This window comes from Elaeis guineensis, chromosome 12 (genome assembly GCF_000442705.2).
Source record: "Elaeis guineensis isolate ETL-2024a chromosome 12, EG11, whole genome shotgun sequence".
Taxonomy (NCBI): Eukaryota; Viridiplantae; Streptophyta; class Magnoliopsida; order Arecales; family Arecaceae; genus Elaeis; species Elaeis guineensis.
This window is the reverse complement of record NC_026004.2, coordinates 6793726-6805651: the sequence shown is the minus strand read 5'-3', so window position 1 is coordinate 6805651 and position 11926 is coordinate 6793726. Positions and strand designations below refer to the sequence as shown.

The window sequence follows — 11926 nt, the reverse complement described above, 5'->3', positions numbered from 1 at the left end:
AAAAAACAAAGGGCGGATCTAAGGAAGCCACACCGTATCTTCTTCGATCCCGCATGAGCATTCCGTAGAAGGTACGTGGGACATGTCAGCATGTGTCATTTAAGTTGGCAAGAATTATAGAACGTTGCATTTAAGATGTCAGGACCATCCTTGAATGGTGTGCCTGTTAGATCTTGAGTTTGGCCAGAACCTGTCATGTCATCCAACTGTTCCGCTTTCGTTTAATGCATCCCTAATTTTTTCCACGTGATAATTCTATTGTTTCATGTTTCGCCCCTTCAGTTTCTCACTACATAAGAAAAAAAAATAAAATTATAGTTACCTTGCTCTTGTACTTCTACCAAAATTTAGCAATGGGCATCCATAAAATATGCGGCGCTGAAGATGCCTACAACGTATTTATATATATATATATATAAATATCTTGATAATTCAGGATTACTTGTTTTATCTCATGATAATTTTTAATTAAAGAATGAAAAATTACTATTTAGAGACCTAACGCATCACCTAAGAGCTACATTAGATGCTATTTATATTTGCACATAAACCATGTCCAATTAGGTACTCTCTATGGTATTGGCCCTTATTTCTCGAGCTCTAAATACTAATATATTATTCTTTTTCATAAATCATATGAAAATAAAATATTATAAAGTTGGTATGGAACATTACACCCATAAAATAGATTTGGTATGATTCATCGTATGCAACACCATCCAATCGGAAATGCTGTTCATTTTTCTATAATAAGTAAAATCTTAAAAGATTATAATTATTACCAGATCTCAAACACTAATATATTTGGTATTTTCATACCAGAGGGATTAGGAAGCGTGCAGGAAAGAGCAGTGAAGCTTCTGGTCGAAGTTGGAGAGAGTCAACAAAGAAGGATTGTTTAGGTTTTTATCAAAAATAAAAATAAAAAGAAGGATTATCTAAGGAAGGCTGGCTGTGAGACCAAGTAAAAAGATGTGCACATGAAACATAACACTGATAAAAGCGACTCTCTTCTTGTCTCTTTGCAAAAATCGAAAGTTGGTGGTGCCCTTGGTCAAAATTGTCAGGTCCTCGTTTTATATTCGCTAGGTTTAAGCGTTTAAGATGGCATTCCAATTTCATCTTATTTTAATCTTTGTTTAATCAACTTGGCAAGCCCAATTAAGATAAGCTCATGATGTGTTTCCGAGTCTGTTCAGTTGCAATTCGACAAGTGGAAACTCCGAATCCGTGAAGGAATCAACAAATCGATGCACATAATGCGCTTTATATGGCACTTCAGAGTGACACATTTCTTTTAAGTGCCACCATGACAAAATAAGAATCTTTTAGAAAGAGATGAAATCTTTAGAAAATCTTAATATATCGATTTGTGATACGTGTACCTCACACGATCATGACAAGAGGCCTCTCCTCCAGAATGTGGATTGGGTGGCCGGTGGTGAGGGTTGCCTAAAATAACATCTCTCACAAGATAGCTTTTATTCACTAAGCATCATTAAGCGTCACCAAGAATATGAAGCACATGCAGTTCTTGTCTCGTATTCATCTTTTTCTAAACTCTTATCAACTTTTATTTCCTTGCTACATCACTTATATCTTTCATTCCTTTTTCTAGAAGTAATGGAGAAAGTGAGACGCTTCCTCCAAATTTTTTAGTCATCCATATTTTTCATCAATGGCTTATTCTATCACGTGTTTTGTATATGGAGATTGTGCCGTTTAAAATGCTTAATATTCTGATATAGAAGAGTTTTCATAGCCAAGAACTTAAAAGCCGTTGTCATTTTTCTATAATTTTGGTATTTCTTAACATCAACATAACAATTCTCCACGACTTAGGACAACGATTTTTTGCAGTGGCTGAGGTTACTTTTGGATACTAATCCATGAACTGCCATATCTAAACCTAAGGTGCCTGATATTTACTCTTATTAGACCAAGAGAATAGAAAATTAAAATTTCAGAAAAAAAATACAACATATCATCCCATTTATGTAACCCAATATTCAGAATCTCCTTTATGGAGAAAATTTATAAAGAAATAGAATGTGATTAACTTTTTTTGAATCATTTATTCCATTGCAGTAGCCGTGGCCATCCTTATACCTTAATGATGATGAAAATATATTCTATGTATACTATGTGCACTATATCACCATGCATCCTGTCAATCGCAATTGCTCATTGTAGTGCATCTAGAAGTGTCCTTAATGAATGAAGCTCAAAGGAGCGATCATTTGTTAAGTGATGATATATATAGTCATATGATGCATGTTGTATAGGATATAATTTCATCTAAAGATATGAGAGACGAACGGGCACAAGATTTGTGCAGGGCTCTCGTATCCGGGAGATGGACTAGTGGGTTTTTAATTAAAGCTCATGGCACATCTTAGTGAATGACAACACCAAGATAAACCGAGATCTATAGATTTTTATTCATCATGCAGATGGAAGATGGATCAAATTCTGTAGCAAGATGGGCAGATATTGGAAAGTATAGCTCGTCTGCACTCTCTAGGTCTCATGTAGTCTGGTAGCGACGATGGATCGAAAAGGCACGAGCACACAACCAGCCCGTGCATGTCACCACGAGCAAGCAACCGAGGAACCGCGTTGTGCCACCACCAAGTTTAGCTTATTTTTATATCAAAGATTCTCCCATTGTCTGGCTCTTCCTGCCAGGCCTCCATTGCTTCCTAGTCCCAAAAGAAAAGATAATATGATAAGATAAAATAAAATATAGAAGGAACGCGTCAGTATCTCAGCTCAAAGAAAGAGGATTAAAGTGATCACGTCCAAAGAGTGAAGATATACGGTCGTGTCCCAGCTAGAATAATTTTATACGGCTGTTACGTAAGGAGGGGCAATCACATTGTTTTTTCAATAAAATCCAGATTTCGGTTCAGTTATCCTCCGTTCTCATAGTCTCTGCAGTTTGGCTTTATCCTTCTTTTTTTATTGTCTTATCCTGGTAGGAATGCCAGCTCTTGATGCTAAATAGTGGACTTAAATCCCATTGCTATCTCCCCTGCTATAATCTAATATATATATATATATATATATATATATATATAATGAATTTTTTATTTCCATAGGATGCTCTGTTATATTGATTATATCCTATTCTATTTCCATTATTTTCTCTATATTATATCTCAAAAATAATTAAAAAGAAAAAAAAAAACTACAGCTTGCGCACCACAAGGATTATATAATAGAAACTCAATGCTTTCCATCGCTACGTGGATTGGGGTGGAATAAAGCCGAGCCAAGTCAAACAGCCAGAATCTTGACTTCAACTTGAATGAAAATTTTATTGGCATAGGATGCTCTGTTATATCTATTATATCCTATTCTATTTCCATTATTTTCTCTATATTATATCTCAAAAATAATTAAAAAAAAGAAAAAACTACAGCTTGTGCATTGCAAGGGTTATATAATAGAAACTCAGTGCTCTCTGTCGCCATATGGATTGGGGTGGAATCAAGTCGAGCCGAGCCAAACAGCTAGAATTTTGAGTTCAACTTGATTTAAAATATTCGGGTACAAAACTAAACTCAAGATTGATTAAGCTTTAAAATCTCATGTTTGAGTTCAGCTCGATGAAGAAAAAAATAATACTCCAAATCGACTCAACTCGATTTGAATATTAACCGAACCATACTCGAATTCAAATTCGAATTTTCACCTACTAATAATATAAATTAATATATAATTATAAATAATATATTATTATTAAAAATATATATAAATTTGAATAAACTAACGAGCTTTTAATTCAAATATCTTACTATTCGAGCTTGACTCACAAAATTATTCAAGTTAATCGAGTTCGATAATAGTCTAGTCGAGTCGAGTCGAGCTCAAAATAGTTCGACTCTTTTGAACCCTAGTATGGATGCCTATATTAATAACATATGTACTAAACTTTCTATTCGCCACTTGGATGACTTATTAATGATATCATTGATACGATGATTAATGTGGTTCTTTGATTTAGATGATAAGTAGACTATATATATTTGGTTACACTTGAGCGGGTCTCTACTCAAATTCAATCAGATCTACATTGAACGATAGGATCCCATATCAATGATTCAAACTGTTGAATATGATTTACCATCTTTAAATTGCTTACATATAAAAAATCATATAATTTGAAGACTTCTAATCTTTGTATCAAATGATATATATATATATATATATATATATATATATAATTTAATTTTATTTAGACTATCTAATTTTTAACCACTTAATGTATAAATTAGAGGATCTCCAAATCATATGATTTTTAATAATATTAGTTTATAATCCCGTGCGATGCACGGGATACAATTTCTTCCTCACCCTCATCCGCCTCCTCTCTTTCTCCCTTGCCGACGGCTTTCCTGCCATCCTCTACCTCCTTGCCGCTTTCGCCGGCCGCTGTGAGGCCCCCCTCCACACCCCTGTCCTCAATCTCCTCGACTCTTTGCCGCTCACACCGCAACAACTTACAAAAGAACTTGTATGCTCAAGAAAAAACCTCAATCGAAACCTAAGAAATCCCTCCGATCTCCATGCTCTCCTTCCTGCCTCATCCTCCTCTGCCTCCTCATCCTCCTCTCTATCTCCCATGCCGATGGCCTCCCTGCCGGTTGCTGTGAGGCCCCCCTCCACACCCCTGTCCTCAATCTCCTCGACTCTTTGCCGCTCACACCGCAACAACTTACAAAAGAACTTGTATGCTCAAGAAAAAATCTCAATCGAAACCTAAGAAATCCCTCCGATCTCCATGCTCTCCTTCCTGCCTCATCCTCCTCTGCCTCCTCATCCTCTTCTCTATCTCCCATGCCGATGGCCTCCCTGCCGGCCTCCACCTCCTTGCCACCCTCCGCAAGCCCTCCCCCCCTCCCCCCTCACACTCTTGCCCTCAATCTCCTCGACCTTTTACTGCTCACACAGCCACAACTCGTACAAAAATCCGTATGCTCCAAAAAACCCCAACTGAAACATAACAAACCCCTTCGATCTCTATGCTCTCCTTCTTTCCTCGTCCTCCATCTATTCCTCTTTCTCCCCCCATCGATGGCCTCCCCACCGCCCTCCGCCTCCTCACTGACCACCACGAGATCCCCCTCTGCACCCCTGCCCTTAAGCTCCTCGACCCTTTACCACTCACACCGCCACAACTCACATAAAATCTTGTATACTCGAGAAAAAACTCTAATTGGAACCTGAGAAAAAACTCCAATTGGAACCTAAGAAACCCCTTCGATCTCTGTGCTCTTCTCCGCCACAAATCTATATATATTTTCATTGATTTTTTCAATATTTTTTTCATAAAAAAAATGATACATGACAGACTATGCCTTTGAAGAAAAAAAAAAAAAACATGATGAATAATGGAGGTATTCATCGAGGTTGATACCTCCATTTTAATATATATATATATATATATAATTTAAATATAATAAATCATATCTAACAATTCGCATCATTGAAATGGGACCCATTGTCCAATATAGATATAACCAGATTTACTTAAGTGTACCCAAACCCCTCTCTCTCTTTATCTATATATATATATATAAATAATCTATTCTATTATATTTATTCTATGCTACATCTTAGAGCAGTTCTAAAAAACAGAGAAACGGGACGACTTCTTAATACCCATTTCCAGTTCTTGCTGCAGCACATGCTACATCGTAATCTTACACGATCTTGTCCTAACGTTCCTCAAGGACTTGGTATAGCTGATTGATCCTGATCCATAGTCTATTGAGGAGGTCGTTAAGAGATTCCAAGCACACCTAGTCTTCTTGTACAAGGTAATGACACAATATCTACCATCCAGACCGAGGAAGGGATAAATGGCACCACAAAGCAACAAGAAAAATCATTAATTGTCCCAACAGGCTATACATCGCCTCTACAACCAACAATAGCAACTGCAATAAAAGAAATATTCTCAAACGAAAAACCCAAGAATAAGAACATCTATACTTGCAGCACTACAGAAAGCTGGTTTTCTTCCACATTTATAGATTCAAGTAGATCATATAGCAACATCTCCAACATCATCCATGAAATGCATCCGAGAAGGCACACACATTGCAATTTAAATAGTTTGGCATGTTTCCAATACATATTAGAACACGAGAAAATAGCACTAATCCCTAACAGAGAGGTAAAGGTTGTACAATATTATCAAATCCCTATAAAGCTTAAGGAATAAGTGGTATGAGGCATGTCCTGAATTCTAACAGATTATATGTAATTATGCATTTCAATCAAAAACAGGAAAACCGGCAGCAAAGAAGCTCAGTGCTTCTTTTTTTTTTCAATTCAAGCACTGAATCTTGTCAATTCCGACATCTCCAAAGTGAATTGAAGTTTGCAGTGATGCGACAGCAGTTGTGACCTCCGTAACTATATACAAAGCCTAAAGAGCAATGACTAACAGCAGAGAGTTTAAATTTCAGAACAAATCTTCTATGACATGTTGAAATAGTCTGGCTTCCGGAAAGCAAAACAACCACTTACTTCTTTATGAGTTTCTCAATGCATGTGATTAGAGTGCTCTCGGGCACAGCCCCAATAACTGTATCTTTCTTCTCACCATTCTTAAAAATCATGATAGTTGGAATGCTTCTAATTCCATACTCGGTCGCAATGTCCTGGTTCTCATCAGTGTTGAGATTCAAGCATTTAAGCTTTCCATCATATACTTTTGACAAGTTGCCAACAATAGGATGAATCATACGGCAAGGTCCACACCATGGAGCCCAAAACTCGACTAGCACTGGAGTATCACACTCCATAACAAGTGACCGCCAGGTTGATTTTGTCACTTCTGGAACTGTAATACAAGTGACCAAAAATATGCATAGTCAAAATATGTAGAGCAACAGAATAGCTACAATAGAGCTTTGTAATAATTTAAGAAAGCAAAGGCAAGGCTATGCTTTAAGCAGCACCATGAAACAAAAAAGATAGCTAGACAAGTTTGAAGGACTAGATTTTCATAATAAGATCCTTCTGAATAGAAGAACGAAAGGGACAGCTTTGACAAACAAACATTTCTTGCTTAGAAAGGAATTGTATTCACTTGTACAATGCCTACATTTATTGCAGACAGCACATTACAGCTGGTTGGATTAACGTGGTTTAGCATCAGAATATTGCATAGTAAATTAAGAAATTCTCAATATGAAAGGGAATTCAAATAGACATGTGAGTGGATGTTTGAATACCATGGCACTGTTATACACAAGGATAGGATGGTGGAAACATCAAATCAATACACTGAAACCTAATTAGCACAGGACAGTATGGGGTATTGGTCATTTACCATGGAGTCCTGAACCCTGTCCTCAAAACAAATCCATCCCAAGTCCAATCTCTTACCAGTGAGGACTTATGTGGACCATCCTGGTCCCTAACACTAGAAGCCTGAGGAGCAAGCGAGCAACTAGATATACTTATTATGTAGAGCATAAAGCTAGGTTTGAAATCACACCCTAAAGAAAAGAGAGTGATGAGGGATCCATGCATATACCTGTGTGCGAACCATATGCACGGCCCATGTACATATTTCATACAGGAGAAGGGGGAAAAATGTTACATAACAGAACGGATTTAGAATGAAAATATTGTACTATAACTAAATTGCCCACTACATTATCTACCTCTAGCAAAGAATGAACATATATCAAGTACGTGAAAAGAAACCTGCATAAGATATAAGATAGGCTGCCAGGTGAGAATGTCAACCCCCAAAAGAACACTGGTAGACACAATCTACCCACCTAAGAAACAGAATTCCTCGCTATCATACTGTCATCAAACAAAATTTCTCTAATATGACTTATCAATAATCCATAACCTACCAAATTTCTAAGTTACCCAACCCTAATCCAACATCAAATCCAACCAATCAATCTGGAACCCAACTCCACAATTTCTAACCTAGACGTAGTTCAAGTTCAGTCAGGTGAGGCAGACTTGTATTGGATCAGATCTAGCTCGGTCAGGTCTAATCAAGTTAGATCTTAGTCAAGTCAATTCATTTTATATTGAGCATTGTCAACTTGTTTGGGGCAAGGGTTCAGTTAAGTTTGGAACGAACACAAGGTAAGTTTGGTGGGGTTAGGAGAAAAGTTAGATGGAGAATTTTGTTGTCTTTGGGCTGCTTGAGTTTCCAACTCCAAAACAACTTATTAGATCGAGTTAATTTTTAGCAAACATAGCAATATCCAGGTCCACATGTTCAAACTAACAATAGCCCAATGCATTCCTTCATAAAATATCCCATTCAAATATAAAAAGAAGTTACAACCTATTTGGTAAAATTTGTCCACAACCATATCTTCAATAAACTTCCTAAGTTCAAGACTTCCAAATCATTTATAAAAAGATTTTTTATCTGCAGGCAGCATGGTGGCCACAAGATGCTTGCCAGCCTAGCAGAGGCATCCAAAAGTGCAATATACATAGATCCAAATGCAAAATTTTTGAAAATTTTCATGGACTGGGACCAGCCAACATTTATGAGTCCACTATCACTGTTAAACACAGATGCAATTGCTAGCCTTGGCAAAACAATGCCTAGAATCAGGCTTTGACCCTGCACCCTATGAAGATCATCACACTCATGAGCAACCTCAACCAGGTTTTTGATGGGTGGGAACTACAAGACAACCGCCTATCTGAATGGGATTTTGGTGTCAATTTTCCACTCCCTCAGACGTTGGTCTATAGTAGTTCCCAACAAAACGAGGTTGAATGACACATGGGAAGCTATTCTTTGCACAAATCTTTTGTAGATGGGAAAGATACAGAAGCCATCATGGATGACCATTTCAGTCCTTCCCTCTCCTTAACATGATTCATATTAGCATTTAGGGCTGTGTTGGGCTCAAACAACTCCTTCAAACATTTAATGCAGGGGAAACTACCAGTTAACCAACAAACGTTATGCGTGCAGAGTGTGAAAAAAAAAAACAATAGATAGACACGCAATCTGAACTTGACCCATCAAATGACGTCTTCTCTCTCTTTAACCCAACTCACAGTGCATGTCTATTGGTCTAGATGCACAATTAATCACCTCTTCCTCTGGCATAAAAAGATAACCACCCACATGCCATGCAACTCTGTTGTGCCAGTAACTACCAAAACACCAACAACAAAGAAGAGTGGAAAGTTGTCACAAGAAACCAGTCTAGATGGGCTTCCACCTTGAAGTCTCCAGAATTAAAAATAGCCTCTATTTTATGTCTTTCAGTAATATGATAATCTTGGTTGACGTTGTGCTTGAAAGAGCCCTTGGGGTTCAAGGCTCCACTTTGGAGAATATGTCATCAAAGCCAGCAACTGCACCTACGCATACAATGAAACAGACAACCTCGCTGTACATCAGTGGCATGTAAGAGAATATTGGATTTGCCTGCATTTATGAAAATTTTCAAAATATATGTATTTTGGTTTTCATATTTCTCACACTTTTTGGTGCCATTCATAAACTAGCAAGCCTACAGTGACATGTGCTCCCTGTGAATGGATGGCTCTTCACAGAAAATCCCAAAGTCTTTCGTAAGTTTGTTGAAAATTTGATTCCAAACAAATGAATTATACCAAATAATCTTTTGTAGATTGTTCTTCTATAATGCTTTTAAGTAATTTTATAGATAGATTATTTAATTCAAACACAAATGATAACTCGTTGAAGAGATTTCTGTTATGGCCATTTTCCAAAATTTAATGTCACTCCCCTTGCACCTTCAATGAGTTGCCAGCGTTATTGTTATAAGTTCATCATAGTTGTTGCTCTTGCCCCATCTGGAGCAAATTTCCAGAACTGACTACAATCATATGGAAGTATGAACTGCATTAAGTACATGAAATTGGTCAGAAGCATGCATGCATAAATAAACACCACAAAAGCACTCTAAACATTTTCCAATATTTTCCAACACCTAGCAACCTAGCTAGCTCCTACTATAATCACTATGGTTTTATAACATCTTTTCCTGATTTAAAGTGAATAGCAACAGAAACCTCAAATGGGCATGATTGTTTTAAATCAGCTATATCAGATCTGTAAAAAATGATAATATCTTAATGCCTTTCTAAAGAGATTTAAATTAAAATATTCATATATAGAGATTTATTAATTTATTTAACATGTGATCCAATCAAATGCATCATAATTAGCTTATATCCTACCTTGCATATTTGCTCCTCAGCTTCTCCTTTCCTCTTTCTCTACTTTTGTCTAAACGCAGGAAAGGAAGTGAGGGGTAACAGACAGTTCTATTTCAAACCAGAACTATGGGTTGATGCAACACATATTGCTTAAGAGAAGAACTGAATAGCTTCTAAGCAACACATATTGCCAGCCCACTGAAACCAGCTCTTAGGGCAAATTTAAAAAAAAAAAAAGAAAAAAAAAAGAAAAAAAGAGAGGAAACACCAACACCATCAAGTAGCTTAGAGGATTATACTAGTCATTCAAAGTTAGAAGCACAATTACTCAAGGAATTGCTGTGTGGCTTTACATATCAAACGAGGCTGCAATAAATTTAACTGCTTTACTTCACTTGAAAGATGCCCAATATCACCATGAAATTCCCATACAAAATATTATACAATATTCAGCTCCACATCACTGATCAGTCGAACAAATCAGGAAATAACAAGGAAACAAAATCCAGGAACAGTTTTCGAAATAAGTTTTCTAAAGATTTCAAAAAAGTTACGAACTTTACCCTCTATGGTGGCCCGTTGCGCCTCACAAACCACGGATCCACGGCGAAGACCCTTACTAATCGCCACGTTAGAGGCTGACAGAACCCTTAGACGGCGCGGAGCGATCCCCAAACCACTAAATTCCGGCAAGAGCCCCATTCTGCGGGGGTAAAGAGAGGTGGAAACCGGCGCCGTCGCCACCCGCGGTGCGGATGCCGCAATGATGGTGGGGCGAGGGCGGGGAGCCGCGAGCGACTCCAGAACGGCTGCGGCGGAGGCCATTGGAGGAGGTAACCCTAATGAGGGGAAATGAACGAACCCTAGAGAAGCAATGAACCCCAGGGTCGTTTGATTCGAGGGGAGAGATGAAGAGATTGCTATGCGATGGGGTGAAATAGAGAAGATGAGGGAGTGGGAAAGGTGCTGCTGCGGAATGGAGTGCTGACCGAGTCCGGATCTCAAATAATTGTGATCGGGTTTAGTTTGTGTCTGGATCAGAATCTACGCATTATACATCTCTATAACGGTCATTATAACAATTATTATTTTAATATTGCAGCAATTATTTTAATATTAGTTATTCATAAAAATATAATATTCTAATTTTAATATTAAAATATGAAATTTTATATAGGGTACGTAACAATATTATAGTCACTATGTAGATCCATTTTGTATTATTATATAAGCCACAAAATGCCCTTTCTTTTTTTTGCCGACCCATTTTCATTTTGGATCTGAAAGAATGAAAAGCCATCGACCTGTTTATTGAGAGGATAAAAAACATTGTTGCCTATCAATTCTATTATGTATAAGAATTACATGCAATGGGAGAAACCGTGAGAAATATAAGGATAAGGAAAACACCATGCAGGTAGTCTAGAAGGGTTCACATTATATAAATATGAGTTGGATTGACTACACTCACGTGGATCTCTATTTATATTTCGTTAGATCTAGATTAGATGATAGAGATCCTGCATCAAAGATCTAAGTTATCAAATGTAATCTGCTATCTTCAAATTGCTCGGATACAAAAAAAGAAGAAGAAGAAGAAGAAATCATATAATTGGAAGACCGATAAGCTATGCATTAACTGATCAAAAAATTAGATGGCTCAAATGGCATAAAATAATGCATGTTTTTTTTTTTTTTTTTTTGACCACTTGATATATAGATT

At 37.2% G+C, this 11926-nt stretch overlaps 1 protein-coding gene across 1 annotated transcript; it reads right to left on the bottom strand.

Annotated features, from left to right (window-relative positions):
- Positions 1 to 2632: 2632 nt before the first annotated feature.
- On the bottom strand, positions 2633 to 11202 carry LOC140852925 (thioredoxin-like). The gene is made up of 3 exons (XM_073246857.1): positions 10767 to 11202; positions 6541 to 6856; positions 2633 to 2702 (listed from the first exon to the last, which is right to left on the bottom strand). Exons 1-3 carry the CDS (start codon positions 11026 to 11028, stop codon positions 2648 to 2650), a joined length of 633 nt encoding a protein of 210 aa, XP_073102958.1. The 5' UTR covers positions 11029 to 11202; the 3' UTR covers positions 2633 to 2647.
- Between the last annotated feature and the right edge of the window lie 724 nt (positions 11203 to 11926).

Excerpts from the sequence above, each read along its gene's own strand:
- LOC140852925 (XM_073246857.1), bottom strand. The coding sequence starts at position 11,028 with ATGGCCTCCGCCGCAGCCGTTCTGGAGTCGCTCGCGGCTCCCCGCCCT. Across the intron at positions 6,857-10,766 it reads GCAACGGGCCACCATAGAGG|TTCCAGAAGTGACAAAATCA; the intron begins GTAAAGTTCGTA and ends CTTGTATTACAG. Across the intron at positions 2,703-6,540 it reads ATTGAGAAACTCATAAAGAA|GAAGCAATGGAGGCCTGGCA; the intron begins GTAAGTGGTTGT and ends TTTTGGGACTAG.